This window comes from Poeciliopsis prolifica, unplaced genomic scaffold (assembly GCF_027474105.1).
Source record: "Poeciliopsis prolifica strain line A6 unplaced genomic scaffold, Auburn_PproV2 SCAFFOLD002, whole genome shotgun sequence".
Lineage (NCBI taxonomy): Eukaryota > Metazoa > Chordata > Actinopteri > Cyprinodontiformes > Poeciliidae > Poeciliopsis > Poeciliopsis prolifica.
In genome coordinates, this window is record NW_026562377.1 from 19,984,982 (window position 1) to 20,003,626 (window position 18,645).

General features: G+C 40.0%; 1 protein-coding gene across 3 annotated transcripts in view; it reads left to right on the forward strand.

Annotated features, from left to right (window-relative positions):
• pip5k1ca (phosphatidylinositol-4-phosphate 5-kinase, type I, gamma a) overlaps positions 1 to 18,645 on the forward strand; it is a 39,691-nt gene that overhangs the window by 11,071 nt on the left and 9,975 nt on the right. For all 3 annotated transcript variants that reach the window (XM_055048176.1, XM_055048186.1, XM_055048194.1), the window contains exons 2-12: positions 4,786 to 4,817; positions 5,945 to 6,031; positions 6,149 to 6,279; positions 7,752 to 7,869; positions 10,602 to 10,754; positions 13,194 to 13,493; positions 14,034 to 14,242; positions 15,012 to 15,095; positions 15,285 to 15,333; positions 16,859 to 16,943; positions 17,777 to 17,938. In XM_055048176.1, the coding sequence (XP_054904151.1) occupies positions 4,786 to 4,817; positions 5,945 to 6,031; positions 6,149 to 6,279; positions 7,752 to 7,869; positions 10,602 to 10,754; positions 13,194 to 13,493; positions 14,034 to 14,242; positions 15,012 to 15,095; positions 15,285 to 15,333; positions 16,859 to 16,943; positions 17,777 to 17,938 (1,410 nt within the window). The remainder of the gene's footprint in view (positions 1 to 4,785; positions 4,818 to 5,944; positions 6,032 to 6,148; positions 6,280 to 7,751; positions 7,870 to 10,601; positions 10,755 to 13,193; positions 13,494 to 14,033; positions 14,243 to 15,011; positions 15,096 to 15,284; positions 15,334 to 16,858; positions 16,944 to 17,776; positions 17,939 to 18,645) is intronic.

Consider the following 18,645-nt stretch of genomic DNA (forward strand, 5'->3'; position numbering starts at 1 on the left):
GCATTGATCGTGCTAAAGCAGCAGAACACAGTTGAGAGGAGCTGCTTGTTTTATTTTCCTTCTGTTCACTTGATTAATTTTTCTCCTCTGTCTTAAGAAAGCACAATTATTTCTGAGTTTTAGATATTATGTCGGACATATGTTTACACGGTAATGAGTTGTTGCTTTGTTATGGTCAGAAAATGAAGTCTCAATCAGTAGCTGGCGAGCCATCGCTTAGCGAGATAACGCACACATAAACGGCTCGGTTCATGTTCAGAGAGTCCCGGTATCGATTGGGTCTGCGGTTTACAAAGCTGTAGTAGAAACATAAACAAAGCCGAGGATACGTACATATTTAATCAATAAACGGGAAGGATAAATTTTACAGTGCTGAAGAAAATAAATATTGACCTGTTTATACTATGTATAAACTCCATAAAATTGTAATAAATAAACATATTTATTTTAGTGATTATTTCAGTCATTGTAAACCTAACAATTGTCCATTTAGGACCAAATTTGATAGCAATTTTAATACGGTAAATTTATGACAACAGGCTCAAAAATTTTCTAGAAACAAACAAACTCCAGATTTTTTAACTTAAAAAATCTAAAGTATTCTTTGAAACGTCACCTGGTAGGATTTTATTGGCATGTTGTTGTCAAATGCAACCAAAAAAATGATTTCTGACATAAATCCACGTCATATATATTTTTTCGATGCAGCATGTTTTTCATAAAAATCCTAACAATGATTAAGAGTTTTAAACCTCATGATTCATCCTGCTGTGTCATATGCAAGCATAAATATAAACACTACGCTTTTCCATAGGCTAACAGGGAAATTATACAGAAAGAATTTGCATATAGATGTGGATATGTGGACAACATATGTTTTATTTCAATCCACTGGTGACCACTGGTTCTTACTGCACTAATGCAGGCCTCTGCGCTCTCTATTTATTTAATCTCTCTGTCTTTCATCCGTCTCTTTTCTCACTTCTGGCTTTATTTTGAACTGTGAGCCAACAGTCCCTCTCTGGATCCACGTGTATGGGCAAGCTGTACCAAATATCGCTCCGTGGCTGTGCTAATGCCCTATTCAGCATCACGTGAGGACATGGAGACGGCATCTGTCTGTTGAATCTGGGCACACGTGCGTTAGTTATAAAAATGCTGGTTGACCTCAATTCAGGGCGCCATGGTAACAAGAGGGAGGAATGGTGCGCTTGTGAGTGGAAAAAACGTGCGTGAGGCAGGAGTAAATTGTCAAGGACACAGACAGTACCGCAGGTTATGTTGACAGCTCGATGTCAGCACATTGGGAATAATGTCAGATTTTCAGACATTTGTATGTCGGATCACTTAGATTTTTGGAGATTAGGGAGCAGATGTAGGAACAACGAAACATGCTGTCCTCCTTTGCAGGATCCCAGTTATCCATGAGCAGACAGTATGGAGGCCTGCACAACCCCTGCACATTGCAAAGCAAGTTCAGACAGGAATTCATCCTTCATGTATGTGCCTGTCCTCTGTCTGTAGCTGGCAGGTAATATAACATTACACAGACACATTTTAATTACTTTAAGTGGTTTTTTTTCCTTTTCTAGAGTTTGAAAGTTGTTTTTGATTAATGGAGTGTTTGCTCAGATGGTTTTAGCTTCTTTTGGGTTATGTAGCACTTGCATGAGAAGTAAAACGGGTGAGCTGAAGCAAATATAGCACCTCTGTGGTTCGTCAGGCATTTTTATGGAAGGCAATGTGTGTATCTGCAAATTTTTCCGTCCATCTACTGTAAACAGGTTCAACACATAATTAGTTTCATGTGTCCCTAGCAGGGTTTGTATGTGAGAATGGTGCAGTTGTGAGTCTTGGGTCTCACTTTGCCATGCGTTGCCATTACCAGCTGGTAATGGACTCCTCCCTCAAGGGCTGTGAGAATGAGTCGTAAACCAAGGCATAGCAGGCCAGCTAGGCAACGCACTGTGCAAGCAGCTATTCATTTGAAAGGTCCTGTTTGCTGTTCCCATCCCTGAAGAACTTTAGAGCCTGCCGCCGCATAACGGTGTAGGAGGATTCATTTCCCCTCATGTGATCCTTCAAAGGACTCCTATAACTGAATCTCAAGGGAACCTGTTAAAAGGAAATGAAGAAATGATGATAAAATATTTTTACTCCTGCTCATAAAACATATTGGTTCTCAGCTTTTCACTGACTTTCTGTAATGTATTTGGTAAATGTCTCTGTGCAGCAGTTATTACTTTCTCTAATAGCTCCAAAATATCTCAGGTTCCTTTTTTTTGCACCGATGTTTGGTTTGGTGTCCCTCTAGTAAAGTGGCTCATATTGTATTGACATCAACTAAATGCTATAAATTGAAATTCCTGTGTTTCAATTTACGAATTGTCGAGTAAACAATACGTAGGACTATAGACAAAACAGTATCAATGCCAAGATTAAATCCTTTGTTGCCCACAAACAACACAGTCACCCGTCTCACATTTGTTAGAAAAAACCTCTTGATAATTCCCAATACATAAGAGGCAAATTATACTTGCTATTTCAAAACTAACACCATATTCCATGAAGACAGCATCATACTCGCAGTCAACCATGGTGATGGATGTATGATAAGCTTGTTTAGGAGTTGAATGACTTGGTATAATTGGTAAAATTACGAATTTTACTCTCATGCAGAAAACCCTGCTGGAGTTCATCTGGGAAGAAGTTTCTCATCTCAAACTTAACTTGTAGTTTATACGGTTGGACCATAATATGAAGCAGACCAGCAGGTTCACCGCTTGAAAACAGAAAAAAGGAGTTGCGTTGTGGCCTTAAGTCATCAAAATGTGCTAGATTATTAATTTGAAATAAAAATAAAAACAGAAGAAATATGTAAAAGTGCAAATAGTTTTTGAAAGTCGTGTAATATTGTCAAGATCGTAGCTTTCCTATTGAATTCCTCTCAGTTCTCATTTCCCTTCACAGCAAAATATGGGATTTCTCCCCGTCACTTGAATTTCCCCACTAGACTTTCTACCAGGCCAATCAACAAACCGAAGGAAAAGTTTTCAACTATTGACATTTATTTTCTACACTGTTTTAGAATTGTTGTCTGCATGTAAGTGTAGCAATGGCAGCGGAGGAAGTGAACGAACGAATGTTATCCATGAATTATATCCAACAATGCATGCAATGTTTAATGGATGGGTTATTATTGTAAAATATTTGTCACAAAATATATTTCCACATATCGCTGAGTCTGATTGCTTGATTCACAGCTTAAACACTTCTATGAATCCGGAAGATCTTTTTCAGATAAAAAGGCTCGGTTAGAACAGACATACTGCTAGATTTCTTAAAAGGAGCAGAGACATGGACATTTTTAGTTCATAAAAAGAAGCTTGGAAAAACTGTTAGAACATGAAACTGCATCACACAACTCAGTTGTACACACAGGCACAAATCTGTGGTAGAAAGTAGCAGAGGCGTGTCTTTAATTATCTGCGTTGCAAGCATTCCTTCATTGAATTTTTTTCCTCCTTCTCTTCATCTTTGCTTCACGTTTATTCCTGTAGTGCTCCAGTTGGCTTGGAGCTTCATTGGCACGCTTCGGTTTGCTCTCCTCTGTGCAAATATGTGGAAAAGCGAGAGGCAGAGCGAGGGGAGAGCTGAGCAGTGGCAAAGTGGCAATGCCTTAGCTTTGTCACATGGACGTCCACGAGTGGCCCGCAGACAGAAGGAGGAGGCCGGCCAGCAGCTCATTCAGAAACAGAATCAAGCCGTGACGATCTTCGACCTCTTAGGTTTATGTTTTTTTGGTGCATTAGAGGTTACAAGTCTTGCTCAGATATCATTTTTGAAGTGTTTTGACTCTGGAAGAGCAGTTCAAAAATGTTATTTGAAATACAAGTTATTTACTACTGAACCAGTTAAGAAATAAAATGTTGGCAAATTTTTGAAAAACTATTTTAACAGTTTGAAAGCCCTGGGCTGCTTCAGCATCGTCCATAGTGTCACGTTGCTGGAAAAGTATGCTTTAAGTTGTCCAATCACCAGATCGCTCCTCTTCGCTGTCAGCTTGCAGTTGCTTCAGTTCCTTCATAAATGTCACCCACTAAGTTTTTAAAATGAAAACAGAACAGGCTGGTTAATTCTGTCGTTGTCTGAAGCCCTCTCTCATCCCCTCTTCTGCTTTCTTTCCTTTTGCTCATTTTGCGTTTTCTCTTTCCTATCTTCCTCACCCTTTCCTCCGTTATGCTGAGTGTTATGTGTCCATAATTATAGAGCTATTTCAGGGCTTCCTGGTGAAAACAGTCCTCTGATTGCCTTTCTCTACAGCTTACATCCTGTTATTAAAGTAAGGATGATCATAACACAGCAGATGTTAAGACCGCACGACTGCAACAGTCATATCATTTATATCTGCAATCCAACTTGAAAAAAGGTGTCTATGCTTTTTACAGGCAAATGGGAAGTTCACACAGTAATTATGAAGTGTCAGAAAGTTGGAGATTATTTTAAATGACTCAGTATGATGTGTGGTTTGTTTTCAACAGAGCAGAAACAAATTCATGAAGTCACACAGGACTGCGCGTCCTTGTAGCTGATGTCTCTTGTTTGCAGTAGTTGCTCCTGGAGGCCTCGCTTTGTCTTTGACGCTGTTATTGCATAATGTCAGGTGGCTTCTTGCATCCCTGGGGATCCAACTTTGTCACAGAGAGCACTTATAGGGCACGATGATTGACCGCCTCATCACGCAGGAGCTAACGCAGCTATCTCTCTCTCTTTTCTGTCCTGCAGAAGCAGCTGCCAGGAAAGCCTTCATCACAGAGGTGAGCTAAAATCTTTTATTGTAACATATCCAATCAACCTTTTTAGATCCATTTGTATTATAAATACATATTTTTTTATTACCATAGTGATCAGCGCTGACTAACATCAGACATGTTAAGTATTTTCCATGTCAAATTTACAAATTCTCTGAATAAAGCCCCCTTTCGCAGTTCATTAAGGCAAAGCGATGAAAAAACATCACAATTCGTCTCACTGGACTCTGCTGAGAGTTTAATTCTCCTTAAATGCCAACTAAATCCTCGAGTTCAATTGGGATTTCCTGCAATAATGTCAGACATATTATTACCTGGATAACATTTAAGACGTCCAGTTTAGCCTCTAAATTATATAAATATGCAATGCACAGTTTGGGTGTGACTGACTAAAGTGGTAAAATGTCTTTCATGATAGCAAAACCACAAATGGGAATTGAGTCTGAGATTTTGACTCAGGTTACAGTTAAATAGCACAAAAAAATGGTTGAGTTTTGACTTACAATCCAAATACTTTGGGCTTTCACCCTAACAATAGAAGACTTGACTTGACTTTAAATTGGACTCCAAAACCAAAACCTCAAGACTTTTTTTTGACTTGCACTGTAAACTAACTGACTTACTTGTGCTATATAGATTCAGGTCAATAATTTACACCTACACCTTAAAGTCAGAAGGATTACCTTTAATTTAAAAACTAGAGACTTGACGTGGATTTGTTCTTAAAAGATTCAAGACTTGACTGGAACCTAAAGAACATTTGAAAGACGAGACATGAATTGAACTCATCCTCTAAAATCTAAAGTCTCGACTTTGAATTATGTTTGAAAGACTTAAGACTTGGAAAATCTGACCTGTGAAAAGCTTTGACTTCACCCAGTTCAAATTTTAACTTGTGACATAAAAATGTCAGATGTAAAGTATTTAATATTGTTCCTGTAACTGTATTTAATGAAAACATTGTTGTTCTGTAAGCCGAGTTCTGAGTTATGGTTAGTTTGGCTGTCATCATAGTTTCTGCCTGAGCCTCTACACTCCTATACCTTGTAAAAATAATGACGATCACCTTTATTGACGTTTGAAATGCTACAAATACCAATCTTAGACCTATTTGCCTTTGTCCATTTTCTCAGATGCCCTCATCTTCTGGCCAGCCTGGCCAAGGAAAGAAGATTGGCCACAGAGGGGTGGACGCATCAGGAGAAACGACGTACAAGAAGGTGGGTGCTGTGAAATGCTAAGAGATTACTTTGCTACTCTGGAAAACCCCTCGATGCATTTTGATTTGTTTTCAAGTTAATTATTTATGTCTTTTCTTCGGCCGTCACCAACTGCAGACCACATCATCGGCGTTGAAAGGTGCCATCCAGTTGGGAATCGGTTACACGGTCGGCAACTTGAGCTCCAAGCCAGAGAGAGATGTGTTGATGCAAGATTTCTATGTGGTGGAAAGCATCTTTTTCCCCAGGTCAGTACTTACAAAATGATGCACTTCTAGATATTTTATGCAACTTTTTGTAGCCCAGATGCCAATTAAACGTTCATAAATCCAGAATGCAATAGAAGAACTCTGCACAATTTCATGTGGCTGAGTTGGACCCTAATTCAGACAGGAGGTCACTTTGTGTTTTCATGAAAATGAAGGAAAATGGGAAAACAAAAACAAACTACAAGAGACATGGAGAGTCTGGGAGTGAGACGTGAGAACAGTTGAAGGACCTGGCAACTAATCCTGGATCACAATAGGAAGAGCTGACGAGACTTAGAGGTTTATGTGCTGGGAAGGTAATGGCTTAAACAAGGAACAGCTGAGACTAGTTAACTGAACATGAAACGGCTGTGAAGATTGGCTCAAAGGGCAACCGAGAAAGAATAAAGAACATGACAAACCACAAGCAAAGCAGTGGCAGAGCTAGACTTTTTTTCAAGGGGTGGCCAAAGGGTGAGCAAGGCTTTATCAGAGGGTCCATATACAAATAGACCGTTCCACGGAGCGAAAGGAAAAAAAATATATTTTTTCTTTCGTTCAAAATTAATTAATATAACTAGTTAGGTCATAATTCAAAGCTTTCATATGACATAGCCTACTTACATTTCAGTCATTATTAAACTTAATGGTTTTTCACATATTCTTACTACACATTTCAAGCAAGAGCTGGGAGATATAAAACATTACAGGGCAGCATGTCACTAAAACATATCTTAAAAGAATCTGTCTAAAACACGACCTATCAGCACTAGCATGGCTAATATAATAAACGAGGCACCAAGCAGCGGTGCACAACCATTTTTTTTCTTTTTAGAAATGTATGACAAGTGCCGCCTCTCATTAGGAAGGTAACAGCGGTTACGCTGAGCGGTAAAATGTAAATACCTGCAAAACTCCTCGACGCTGTAACTCTAAAGCCGCGGATGTGTTTTGGATCAAGCAGGAACCGCATGTCAGTTTAGCCAATGAACAGCTTCGGGCATCGGGCTGCCTTCAGGGACAGTCGGAAATTACAGTTTTCCTGGCAAATCTTTGCCGATCTCATAAGTATTATATTTTAAAATAACCATTTCCAGTGAGGTGGCAGTAGGGGTGGCAAGGGCTCTGTCGGGGGTGGCAAGTGCCACCCCGGCCACCCCTCTGGCTCCGCCACTGAAGCAAAGACAATGAAGCACTAGGATAAAAGAAAACTGTGACTAAACAGAGCCTGACCAAACACAAGAGCCACCAGAAATAAAAGACCAAAACTATCAACACAACTCTGGAACAGGGCTTTCTGGGAGGACAGGAAGTGTGCAGTAAAAACAAATTATCAAACAAAAACGAGAACTACAAGTGAACACAGAACTCAAACTAGACCTTAATTGCAGCTGCTTGATGTCACTTTTGTAGTTGCTGTTATCTGAAATGCTTTTTAATAATTTTTTTACTGGTTTTGTTTTGCTCTCCAGTGAAGGGAGCAACCTCACTCCAGCCCATCATTTCCCAGACTTCCGGTTTAAGACGTACGCTCCTGTGGCTTTCCGCTACTTCAGAGAACTGTTCGGCATCAGACCGGACGACTACCTGGTAAGATCCGCTGTTTTTACTTCCAATGTTGTTGTAGTCGATTTTGTTTTTGTACGTATGCACGTAATCATTCTCAGTCACGGAGAGAGATTTATTAAGACGAAGTTTCAGAGTCAGTCAGGCTGCAAACCCAAGAGGAACACATTGTCTTTTTCCATCAGAGTATAAAAACCAATGTTGATTCACCACCCTGTTTAGCACAATTAACCACTGTTTAGTTAAGTGTTTGCTTGTTTGCACATGTGTAATTTAACTGCATAGCTATGGACAAACAAGACGGTGTTAATTTGAAATCTTCAACAGGTTGGTAAGAACAAATTGTTCAGTAATAAAAATACGGAATACAAAACTAGCATAATTAAATAGGGAGTGTGATCTTAACAGCAGTTCAGCATTTTATCAGCTTTTGGCAGACAGCTGTGTTGCAGTCTGGTGGTTCTGCTTCAAGTTGTTGCGGTATGATAAGCCCGATGGCAGCGGGTTCAGAAAGCTTGTAGAGAATCAGTAAAGCATCACTAGACAAAATTCAGAGCCATTTTCCTGCAGGGCCTTCTTCCAAATTAAAGATGGTGTACGACTGTTATGAGCATTAGCGTAAACAATCAGTAAATTTACCTCTACTGGCTATTTCTTAAATATTTTTTCCTTTTAAAAACGTGTCAACTTTCCCTAATGTTAGTTGTGCAGGAATGGACAAAGCACTTTATGTTAATATCATGGCTTTTCATAAAAAACACGAGTTGTCAGTATCACCTAATCGGTTCTAAAGTAGGTCCAGCGGACATTATCGGCGTATTTGCACAGCTAGGCACCATCCCATTAGTCCAGGGTGAGTTGTCGGGGCCAGACGATCCCGTTTAAAAACTGACAACCTTTTGGCACACACATTATTTTGAGTGTGCCAGAACAGGATGATGGCCTGCACATTATTACTGTCTCTGACAGATCCACAGTCATGCTTCTCGCTCTGAAACTGTCAGACTGAGTTGCAACAAGGCCGTCCATCGACAGTATGAGGTCAAGCGTGCTCAGTTTTGTTCTCATCATGAAAACTTTATATATAAAACAAGAAATACATGATCCAAAGCAAAGGGGAAAATCTCTTCAATTATGTAGCAAAAGTAATAAAGCAGATGTCCTATTAAGAAAAATATTGGAGCAAATATAAAGCCTGCCAAGCTTTGTTGTTAAGATGCCAACAGGAATGGACAAGTGTGGCCCTGCAGAACAACTTAATGTTCTGCATACAGAACAGATTTTTTTACATTCTTTTTATGGGAAGAAAGGACATAATGCAGTCTGACGGTTTTAGTTTAAAGCTATGGTTATGCAAGTCATTTTTAAAATGACCAGCTATTTTCCTGAATTTCAACTAATTAGCTCTCTGGGCAATAGATTCTGCATTAACAACTGGTTGGTTTCTTTTTCTCAGTGGAATCCTCTTAAATATTTTGGCTGTTCATATTAATAGTCTTCATAAAATGATGGAAGGCTCACACCAGCATCATCCCCAAGCAAAGTGCTCAGGTTTATTAAATATCATTTAATCCCAATAATATAAACGTCGTGTTAGGCTTCCTCTGTCTTCCGCTGACTCTTGGTTGACAACTTTGACCTTTACTCACTCGACGCTCCGGGTGATTTTGAGCTCGTGTTGACAGACGGCCGATGTTTTCTGTTCATGCCTCATTTATTACAGCCGAACAGCACAGATCCAACGGACTGGACACAGGCTTGATTGAAACATGGTTTCTATTTTTTCCCACATTGACAGATGAATATAGCTTGAAAAATAAATTGGCCTATATGTTTTTACAAGTGCTTCCCCTACTGCAACTCCAAACATGCAGCATATTAAGCCTTTGTGTACCAATAGACAGGTAAAATGTACCTGGATCGTTTCAGAGCTAAATGAAAATATGAAGGCATAAAGTTCACAATATGATGAGCAAAGCAGTCGGTAAACAGCATTGGTTCACATTTGCACTTTCTTAACTAAAGTCATTCCTCAAAGTAGAAATAAATAGGTTTAAATTTGACTTTTGGCCACCTATTTTTTTATTCATTTATTTATTTATTTAGAAATTTAGAATTTGGATTAAAATTTTAAATAATTTCAGAAAGGTCCACGTTAACAGAGTCTAATAAAATCTGGTTCCTTGGAAGCAACATGTACAAAATCTTAGAGAAATTAAGTCATTTACATTGTATTATATTCAGGTACATAAGCACAACTACAACCAGATCAGACTTTTTAATCACAGTTTATGGAGTACTGACTTTTATAGCTTGTGTAAAACCCTGTTTGATGAAAGGCTATCATTTAGATAAAGCAGGATTATCCAGTTTGAAATAAAGACGAGGGGTCTGCATTGATGGATATTTCACATATTTCGTGGCTGTGGCAACAGGTGCCGTGACAGTGAGCGTATGGAAACCATTAAAATCTTGGCTGTAAGTCAGAATGATATGATACGCAATATATACAGATATGATACACGAGTATTTGATATAGTTATTTTATCAAAGGATGACGTCTTTTCTTCCCTTATCAAATACACATGTCCAGTCCTGTAACACTTGTAAATAAAAAACAAATCAAGCTACAATTATGCTTAAAAAAAAGGATGAAAGATATTAAGGATATACTTTAATGATGTTGATTTCCCAGAATATGAACAATGATACATTTTAAAGATGTACTAGTGCGCTCGGTTTCTGTCTCCCTGCAGTATTCCCTCTGCAACGAGCCCCTGATCGAGCTGTCCAACCCCGGAGCGAGCGGCTCCGTCTTCTACCTTACGAAGGACGACGAGTTCATCATCAAAACCGTGATGCACAAGGAGGCTGAGTTCTTACAGAAGCTGCTGCCTGGATACTACATGGTAAGCTGAGTCTAGGCGTTTGTGTGGGAACGACTCTGAAAAGTTTGAAAAATACAGATGGTGGGGGTAAATCTCAGAACCCCGACCATTCCGACCTGGTGCCTTTTTTTTTTTTTTTCAAATCAATGAGACACATTTCATGGGATTAAATCAATCTGGTTCACTGATTTAAGCACATATATCACTAAACTTGTTTTTCTAGGCAAAGTTTCCTAAGCAGAGTCAGTTTAAAGGTGAACACAATAATACTGAACTGTGTTCTTGTTCAGGTTGGTGAGGACATTTTTCTTTCATAATGTGAAACAATTATTTTGTTTAAATCACAGCTCTAAGTTATATGAACTCACAATTTAAGATTAACCAGCTTTCAGAACTTTAAACCACAACATCTAGACACTATGCCTAATGATCTTGAATTTCTGAATTACAACAAAAATCTGTATTTTTCTCCTGCTTTACAGGGAGCAGGAGAACCTTAATTTTCAAGTTTAACCAAATTAAACCCTTCATGCGTTCATCTTAGCTGATGATGCAGTTTAGATCAGAGGTTTATGTAAGATCCCGGAGATCCCGGCGGTCGGTTTTCATGCAAAACAGACATTAGCGGCTCTTATCAGCTCTGACTGGGGCCCGCGGCCAGGCGGTTTCATAAGCCACTGGCTGCTGTTTTTGCTCTCGCCGGATGTTCTGCTCGCCAGTCGAGCCTAACAGAGCACGACTCTTCTGACCAAGAGTGGCCGAGTCCACGAGCTGCTTCCTGAACGAAGCAGCTCCATGTATGTCCATGCGATGCCTTAAGCCTCTCAGGTTCATGAACCCTCAGCCTGGTGTTTATTCATGTGCTGACAGCCTCAGGCAAAAACCAGTGTTGGAATAATTTTACCCCTCTGTGGTGTTTTAGGAACTCAACTCTTTCTGCTTGACTGAATATCAGTACAGTCTGGGCTGATCTGGTGGTTATTTTTTGAGGGTAACTAATTAATGGTTGGCTAAAGATTCTTTATAGAATTTTTTTTTTACTAGAATTTGAATAGAACATTTTTGCAAAGGTTTTTTTTTAATCTTAAATGTAAAATGTATGTATTTTTGTACAGTTTTGGCTTAATTACAGCTCTCCTGTTATTCTTTCAACAAATGGCCTTTTTCTCTGAGTCTGTATATTCCAGTTAACGATTAATCAATTACCAAACTAGTTGACGATTACTTCAATAATTCATCATGATTAACCCGATTAATCATTTCACCTCTAGAAGAACCAACGTGATGACTAATCAGTTGGAGATGTTAAAGGCTCAGCTCGGTCACTGCGACCTTCCCATGATGGCGGTCGTGCTCTGAAGCAATTTCACAGGTCTAATGGGTTGTAAGGAGGCGGCTTAATGAGCCGCACTGGCAGTCGCCCTCACGTGGGCGGACAGCAGCCTGTTTTACACGCTCTCTGCAGACTTAAAGCAGAAACATCAGAGTAAAATCTGCAAACTGCTGTTTTTATGGAGAAGGAGCTGATCTGGAGCCGGTTCTTTGGCTCTGGGCAGCCGGCTAAAGACAGTTACTGACTCCCTGCTGCCGCTTCTCTGTGTTCCTTTCACACGCTTTGTCCCTTCCATCCTCTCTCCCTCGTGCTTTGTCACTCTATCTTTCCGCTCACACTGGTCCTCCTTCCCTCCTCTTCCTCACGTGCCTCCGCTGGTGGCTTGTTACCACCCTACCCTCCTAACATCGGAGGAAGGGTCGTGTGTTGCTGAGGGCGGAGGACGCTCTTTCTCCCCATGTGTTCTCATCCATCATCGTGACGCCTCTTTCCACCGGTTCCTACCACCAGATGAAAGTCATTCGGCATGCGATCAGAAGTCTTAGCCACATCTCCATCTTCCCTCTCCTTCTCCGCTCCTTAATGCCGAGCGGCGTCTCTTTATGGGAGCAGCGCTCTCGCTTTCTTTCACAGCTCTCATTTCTCTAATGGGACAGATCTGGCCCAGCTCCCAAGGTCGAAACAGGGCTTTTCTTGGCGTGCCCAGTCCAACTAACCTCATTTGTGTGGACTGACTACTGAAATATTCAGCACGGGTCAGACGGGAGACGAGCGCTGCGCGGTGACAGAAAAGGCTGAATCGCGTGAAAAGAGGAGCTAATAACTGGTCCTGTGAACAATGAGATCTTCTGAGAAAATATGCATGAAATCAGAAATTTTGAAATAAGTGAATAAACTCAACAACTCATATGAAAGTCATCCTAAAAAAATAACGCACCGTTGTTTTCTACCTATATTGCTATATTGTTCAAATAGACAATGACCCAGTGGCTTAATGACAATAAGTCTATTCTTTTGGAGTATTTTTTTTTTCTTATTTGCAGACTGCCTCTTCCTCATCACCTATCCTCTAAAACAAAGGCGTCACCCATTGTTTTCCTCCCCCTGTCCGTTCTGCTCTTCTCCAGAACTTGAATCAGAACCCTCGTACGCTGCTGCCCAAGTTTTTCGGCCTCTACTGCGTCCAGTCGGGCGGGAAGAACATCCGCGTGGTTGTCATGAACAACGTGCTGCCCCGCGTGGTCCGCATGCACCTCAAATACGACCTGAAGGGCTCCACCTACAAGAGGCGAGCGTCCAAGAAGGAGAGGGAGAAGGCCAAGCCCACGTTCAAAGACCTGGACTTCATGCAGGACATGCCGGACGGACTGATGCTGGACCAGGACACGTACAGCGCCATGGTTAAAACTCTACAGAGAGACTGTCTGGTGAGAGAGAATTTTATGCTTCATTCTTTCATCCATAGGAGGTGAAGACTTTATTTTAAACAGAGCCTCTTTTATGAGCAGGATTTTTATCAGCTACATTTAGTGTCTCTGTGTTTGGAAAAGTGTGTCTGTGCAAGATTGTTTTTTATATACAGGTGCAGACATATTTATCATCACCTCTGGTACCGGTGTGTATGGAAATAATCTTTTATTACTGCAACATTCTAACTCTGAACACTTTTGCTGAAAATTCATCCCTTACTGGGAAATGATTGCTTGAAATGAATTCGCCAGTGGAAAAGTTACTGGTATCCCTTCTTTTAATAATTTCCAAAACCTCATTTTGCTGATAATCCAACCACAGACATTATATATGTGTCTGCAGTAAAATAATCATTTTTACCTGGTTTGATATTTCAAAATTTTTCAGTGAGAGCCTTTATTCTGTCCCTATGCTTAATATATTTCCCAACTTCTTTATTGTCACATAAGTATCAGCTGCTGCGCGTTTAAAAGTGTCCGTATTTGTTCTGTGCTCAGGTGCTGGAAAGCTTTAAGATCATGGACTACAGCTTGCTGCTCGGGGTCCACAACATGGACCAGGCGGAGAGGGAGAGGCAGATGGAGGGGTCACAGGGCGGCAGCGACGAGAAGAGGCCCGTGGCCCAGCAGAAGGCCCTCTACTCCACCGCCATGGAGTCCATCCAGGGCGGCGCCGCCTGCGGAGGGTCCATCGACACCGACGACACGTGAGTTTGACCGGCACACTGACAAAATGGCCGCCTTTGTACTATGGAAGGACAAGTGTACCAGAAAACCATAGCTTAAAAAAAAATCAGAAAAACTTGTGGAATTGTGTCTTTTAATATGATTTTAAAAAATTAACAATGTAAAGTTAAGTTTCATTTTCTCTCATCAGTGCTTAGGACAAAGTAAATCCTGGTATCAAGCAGGAAATCAGCCATGATTTCCTGCTTGATAACTGAAAATGAGATAATTCATTTGTTTTTGTTTGTTTGTTGTTAAAGGTTAAAGTTTTAACGGCAAGCCCATTAAAGGGCCGTCCTCGCAAAAGAGCCAAAAAAGAACTTAAAAACTAACATTACCAAAAATATGATTTAAAGCAGAAAACAATTACCCACACAATAAAAAAAAATAAAGTAGCATGATCTACTTTAATTAGACCAATATTTTTGTTGGAAAGAGATTGTAGCACCAAAACCTCAAATGGTTTTATACGTTTTCCTTGTTAACTGAAAGACATCCAGCAAAAATATATTTAGTATGTTCTCAGCAGTAAAAACCAGGATGTAAGTCGTTTGAAAACACTTGCTACATTTAGCCGGGTTTCAATCTAGCAATTAAATGGAGATTTTGTAGCACCAAGGTGCACCGCAGCTGCCCTGACGCAGACTGACAGAGCCGAGGCTGCCGCTCAGTCTGACCGCCAGCAAGATCTGTTTTCATGCTTTTAATGACAGACGTTTCATTTCCGCTTTACTTCCTGTCTGATTCCAGGATGGGTGGCATTCCAGCAGTAAATGGAAAAGGAGAAAGGCTGCTTCTCTACATCGGGATCATCGATATTTTACAATCTTACAGGTGATCCTCCCTGAAATCGAGCGATGATCAATAGTTAAATCATAAGTCAGTGAGCCTTACACTGTCTCTTCTCAGACTTGATGGCTTTATGCCACACATTTACAGTGCTATACTTGGTGATTGCTGGTGAGTTTCCCATATTGGACCTGCTTAACATCTTTTGACCTCCGCTGTGCTTTGTTTCTCCAGGCTAATAAAGAAACTGGAGCACACGTGGAAGGCTTTGGTTCATGACGGGGTGAGTTTATCAGGTCCTCACAGACGTCTATGTGTCAGATACACCAACTCCTTTTGAACACAACAATGTTCTTTCAATCATCCCATCAGATTATTTTTTTGAAACAAAAATGAACCCTCTAGTTAACCGAGAAGCGGCTTTCTTAACCATCAACGTTGTTTTACGGACATCGCGCGGGTGTCAAATTTGCCGCCCTACCAGAAACAAAATACAAAAATCCCGGCTCAGGATTTTTGCATAAAAAAAGGGAAAAAAAATTACTTGCAGATTAAACAATTAAAATCAATCTGTGTGATTAATTAATTGAAATGAATGTGTTAAAGTCCCAGCCCTAAAAGAAGATGCACTTAATGTTACTGATAGCGATTTTATGGCTGATCTCTGTAAATGATGTCCAATGGAAATTACTGCTCAGCTTTTTTACATTAAAAATATCCAAAGTGGATCGAGAAGTCTGGATATATATGGGTCTAAAAAACTATGAATATTGACTCAAAGGATGAAGAGCAACCCTTAAAAACAAGCTAGAAAGCTTCACTGATATTCACTGCAAAAACACAAAGTTTAAATACTTCTGGTTTAGTTTCGTGTGGAAATATTTTTGGACATTCACTTATAACAAGACATTTTCCCACATTATAAGTGACATAATTAGTAAAATTAGTTTTTTTTTTCATTAATATTAAGGACATATTGACTTAAAATAAGATCCTTTATCTTGCTGAAAAGCTACTTGTAAGTTAGTTCTCTTATTTCAAATGTAGACAATTTTCTCCAGAAATTAGACAAATTTTTGTGAGATTTTGTGTATTTGCAGAATCCATGTAACAAAACTCTGTTTAGTTTGAATATGTGTGCTGCTTGGGCTTTTTTCCCCTGAAGTGCAAGTCAAACAGATGAGTTTGATGACAGATTATTTTGCTTTCCCGTGTGTTTTATATTCTGCTTGTCATCCAGCCCTCGGGTTTAGGCTCTACGCTCCAGATTAAACCGACTCATCAGTCTTCCCTCCCACTCTCTCCCACTGCGAGCCACGCTAATTCACAAGACGTGTGTAGGAGAGCAAGCCGCCTCCTCTGCGTCACTATGATGAACACTCCAAACTTTCTTCATATTACGCGCAGCTGATGAATGTGAGAAAAAAATGTTACTCATGCCTTGTAAAAGTGATGCTGAAGCAGAAACCTAATAGCGCGGATTCTCTCTTCCTCCGTCTCCTTCGGTCTCCTTCTGGCCCCTGTTACTCTAAACCAAACACCAAGTGTCATCTGTCAGTCTGTTGGCAGTGTTATCCCACTGGGCTGATACATAAATAATGAAGCAGAGTGTCTGTTGCCTCGTCTGACGGTGTTTCAGAGCGTTCGTGGCAGACGCGTTCGTGTGCGATGCTCGGGAGAGCAGCTTGATCCAGAGAAAAAAAAAAATTACCGGGACACGGAGAGGGACAAACAGGCGGCTTTATCTGGCTCTGATCACTTTATTAACACACCATTTATCTGATGAACTCTCCTCGTCTCTCCCTCAGGACACCGTGTCGGTCCACCGACCGGGTTTCTACGCCGACAGGTTCTTCAAGTTCATGAGCAGCACGGTGTTCAAGAAGAGCTCATGTGAGTTCACTTCATCACCCAGACACTCCCTTAAATTGTCAGATGGAGCTGTGTGTGGGAAGGGCCACAAAAACACACAGATTTCTCACACTCTTATTTCTATCCAGCTGATTCTCAATATGAACATCTGATGCAGAAGGTGAAAGCCTTGAGAGGTGCTGCTTAGTGTCGTGTGAAGGGGAGAAAATGTCACTTTGATGAAAAACAACAAATCTTACCATGTAGTTTTGGTCTAGTATCTAGTAGAAATATTGTCGTACACGTGAAAAAAATCTAACCTAATTTAAAAGTAACTTTTCAGCAGGAAATAGAAGCTTATCTTATGCTAATAATTCCTTAATATCGATGAGAAATTACGAGTTCCACTGGCAGATTATTTCACTTATAACGAGACACTTTTCCATGCCAAAAGTGAAATAATCTGCCAGTGGAAGTAGCATTTTTTTCCATCAATATTAAACAGCTGTTGATATAAGATAAGTTTCTATTTCCTGCTAGAAAGTTACTTGTAAGTTAGTTTTGTCTTATTTCAGCTGCATAGAAATTCAACAAAAATAATTGTTTTGCAGAGATTTTGCGTTAAGTTCTAAGATTTAGTGTTTTTACAGTGTATTGCTTCATATTTTAAGATTTTGTCACAACTTAAAGAGAGGATGTTTTTTTCTGAAATGTACGTAAAATTGCTGTTGCAGGTTTTTTCTTTTCTTTCTAACTTTGGGCCAATATTTTAATCACATGAACTTATGTAGACCTCATTGATGATGTTTTGTTTTTTTCATAACACAAATCATTGAATGTGTCCTGATTGCTTTTCTGTGTGCCTTTTGCCTCAGCTCTGAAGTCCTCTCCGTCTAAGAAGGGTCGCGTGTCTTTGTCGGTGCCGAAATGCGCCGGTCCCGGTGCGGCGTGGTCCGCCAGCCAGCTCGCCTCTGAGAGAGACGAGAACATCTACGACCTGAGAGGAGCCCGCAGCTTCCCAACGCTGGAGGACGAAGGTGAATGCTCATGAAGACATTTGTGAGTGCTAAACGATCTGAGCCAATCTGAGGTAACATGTCCTTTTATCTCATTTCGCCCAAATGCAGCACGCAAGCTCCTAAAATAACTACTGAGCAAATATCTTCTGTCTGCACTAGCGCTGTTTTGCCCACATTTAAATATATGTCACGCCTGCATTTTTTGTCAAATCGAACAATATTTGTGCAGTATTTTAAAAACAAAAAGCTTCATATTCTCTAAAATCACAGGTTTTACCATTAGGCAGATTAAATTTGGGGAAAAAAAAAATCTGCTGAGCAGATAGTTTGGTGCAGGAATATTAAAAGTGGAAACCTGTTCCCTTACATAAAAGGGGTCGGGATGTTGCCATTAATTTTTTTGATCAAATGTATTTCAGAGTTTGTGTTTCAAATGTCTCTTTTATAAATGTATAAATCTCATGACTGTGGAACATTTCAACAAATGCTTTACATGGACAAATATGTTTTGTGAATCACTTTGGTGAATCACTGCAATCACGTCCATTGGTTTGAGAAGAATTACCTTTTTTTTAAAGTCTATCAAAGCTTTTTGACTCCAAAAAATTTGGTTAAAATGGATAAGTCTTTCCACAGCATCACTGATTCGATATGATTCCTGAGATCTTTGGTAAATAAAATGATAATAAAAATGTATAACTTCTGTCTCCTGTGATTTTGGAGAA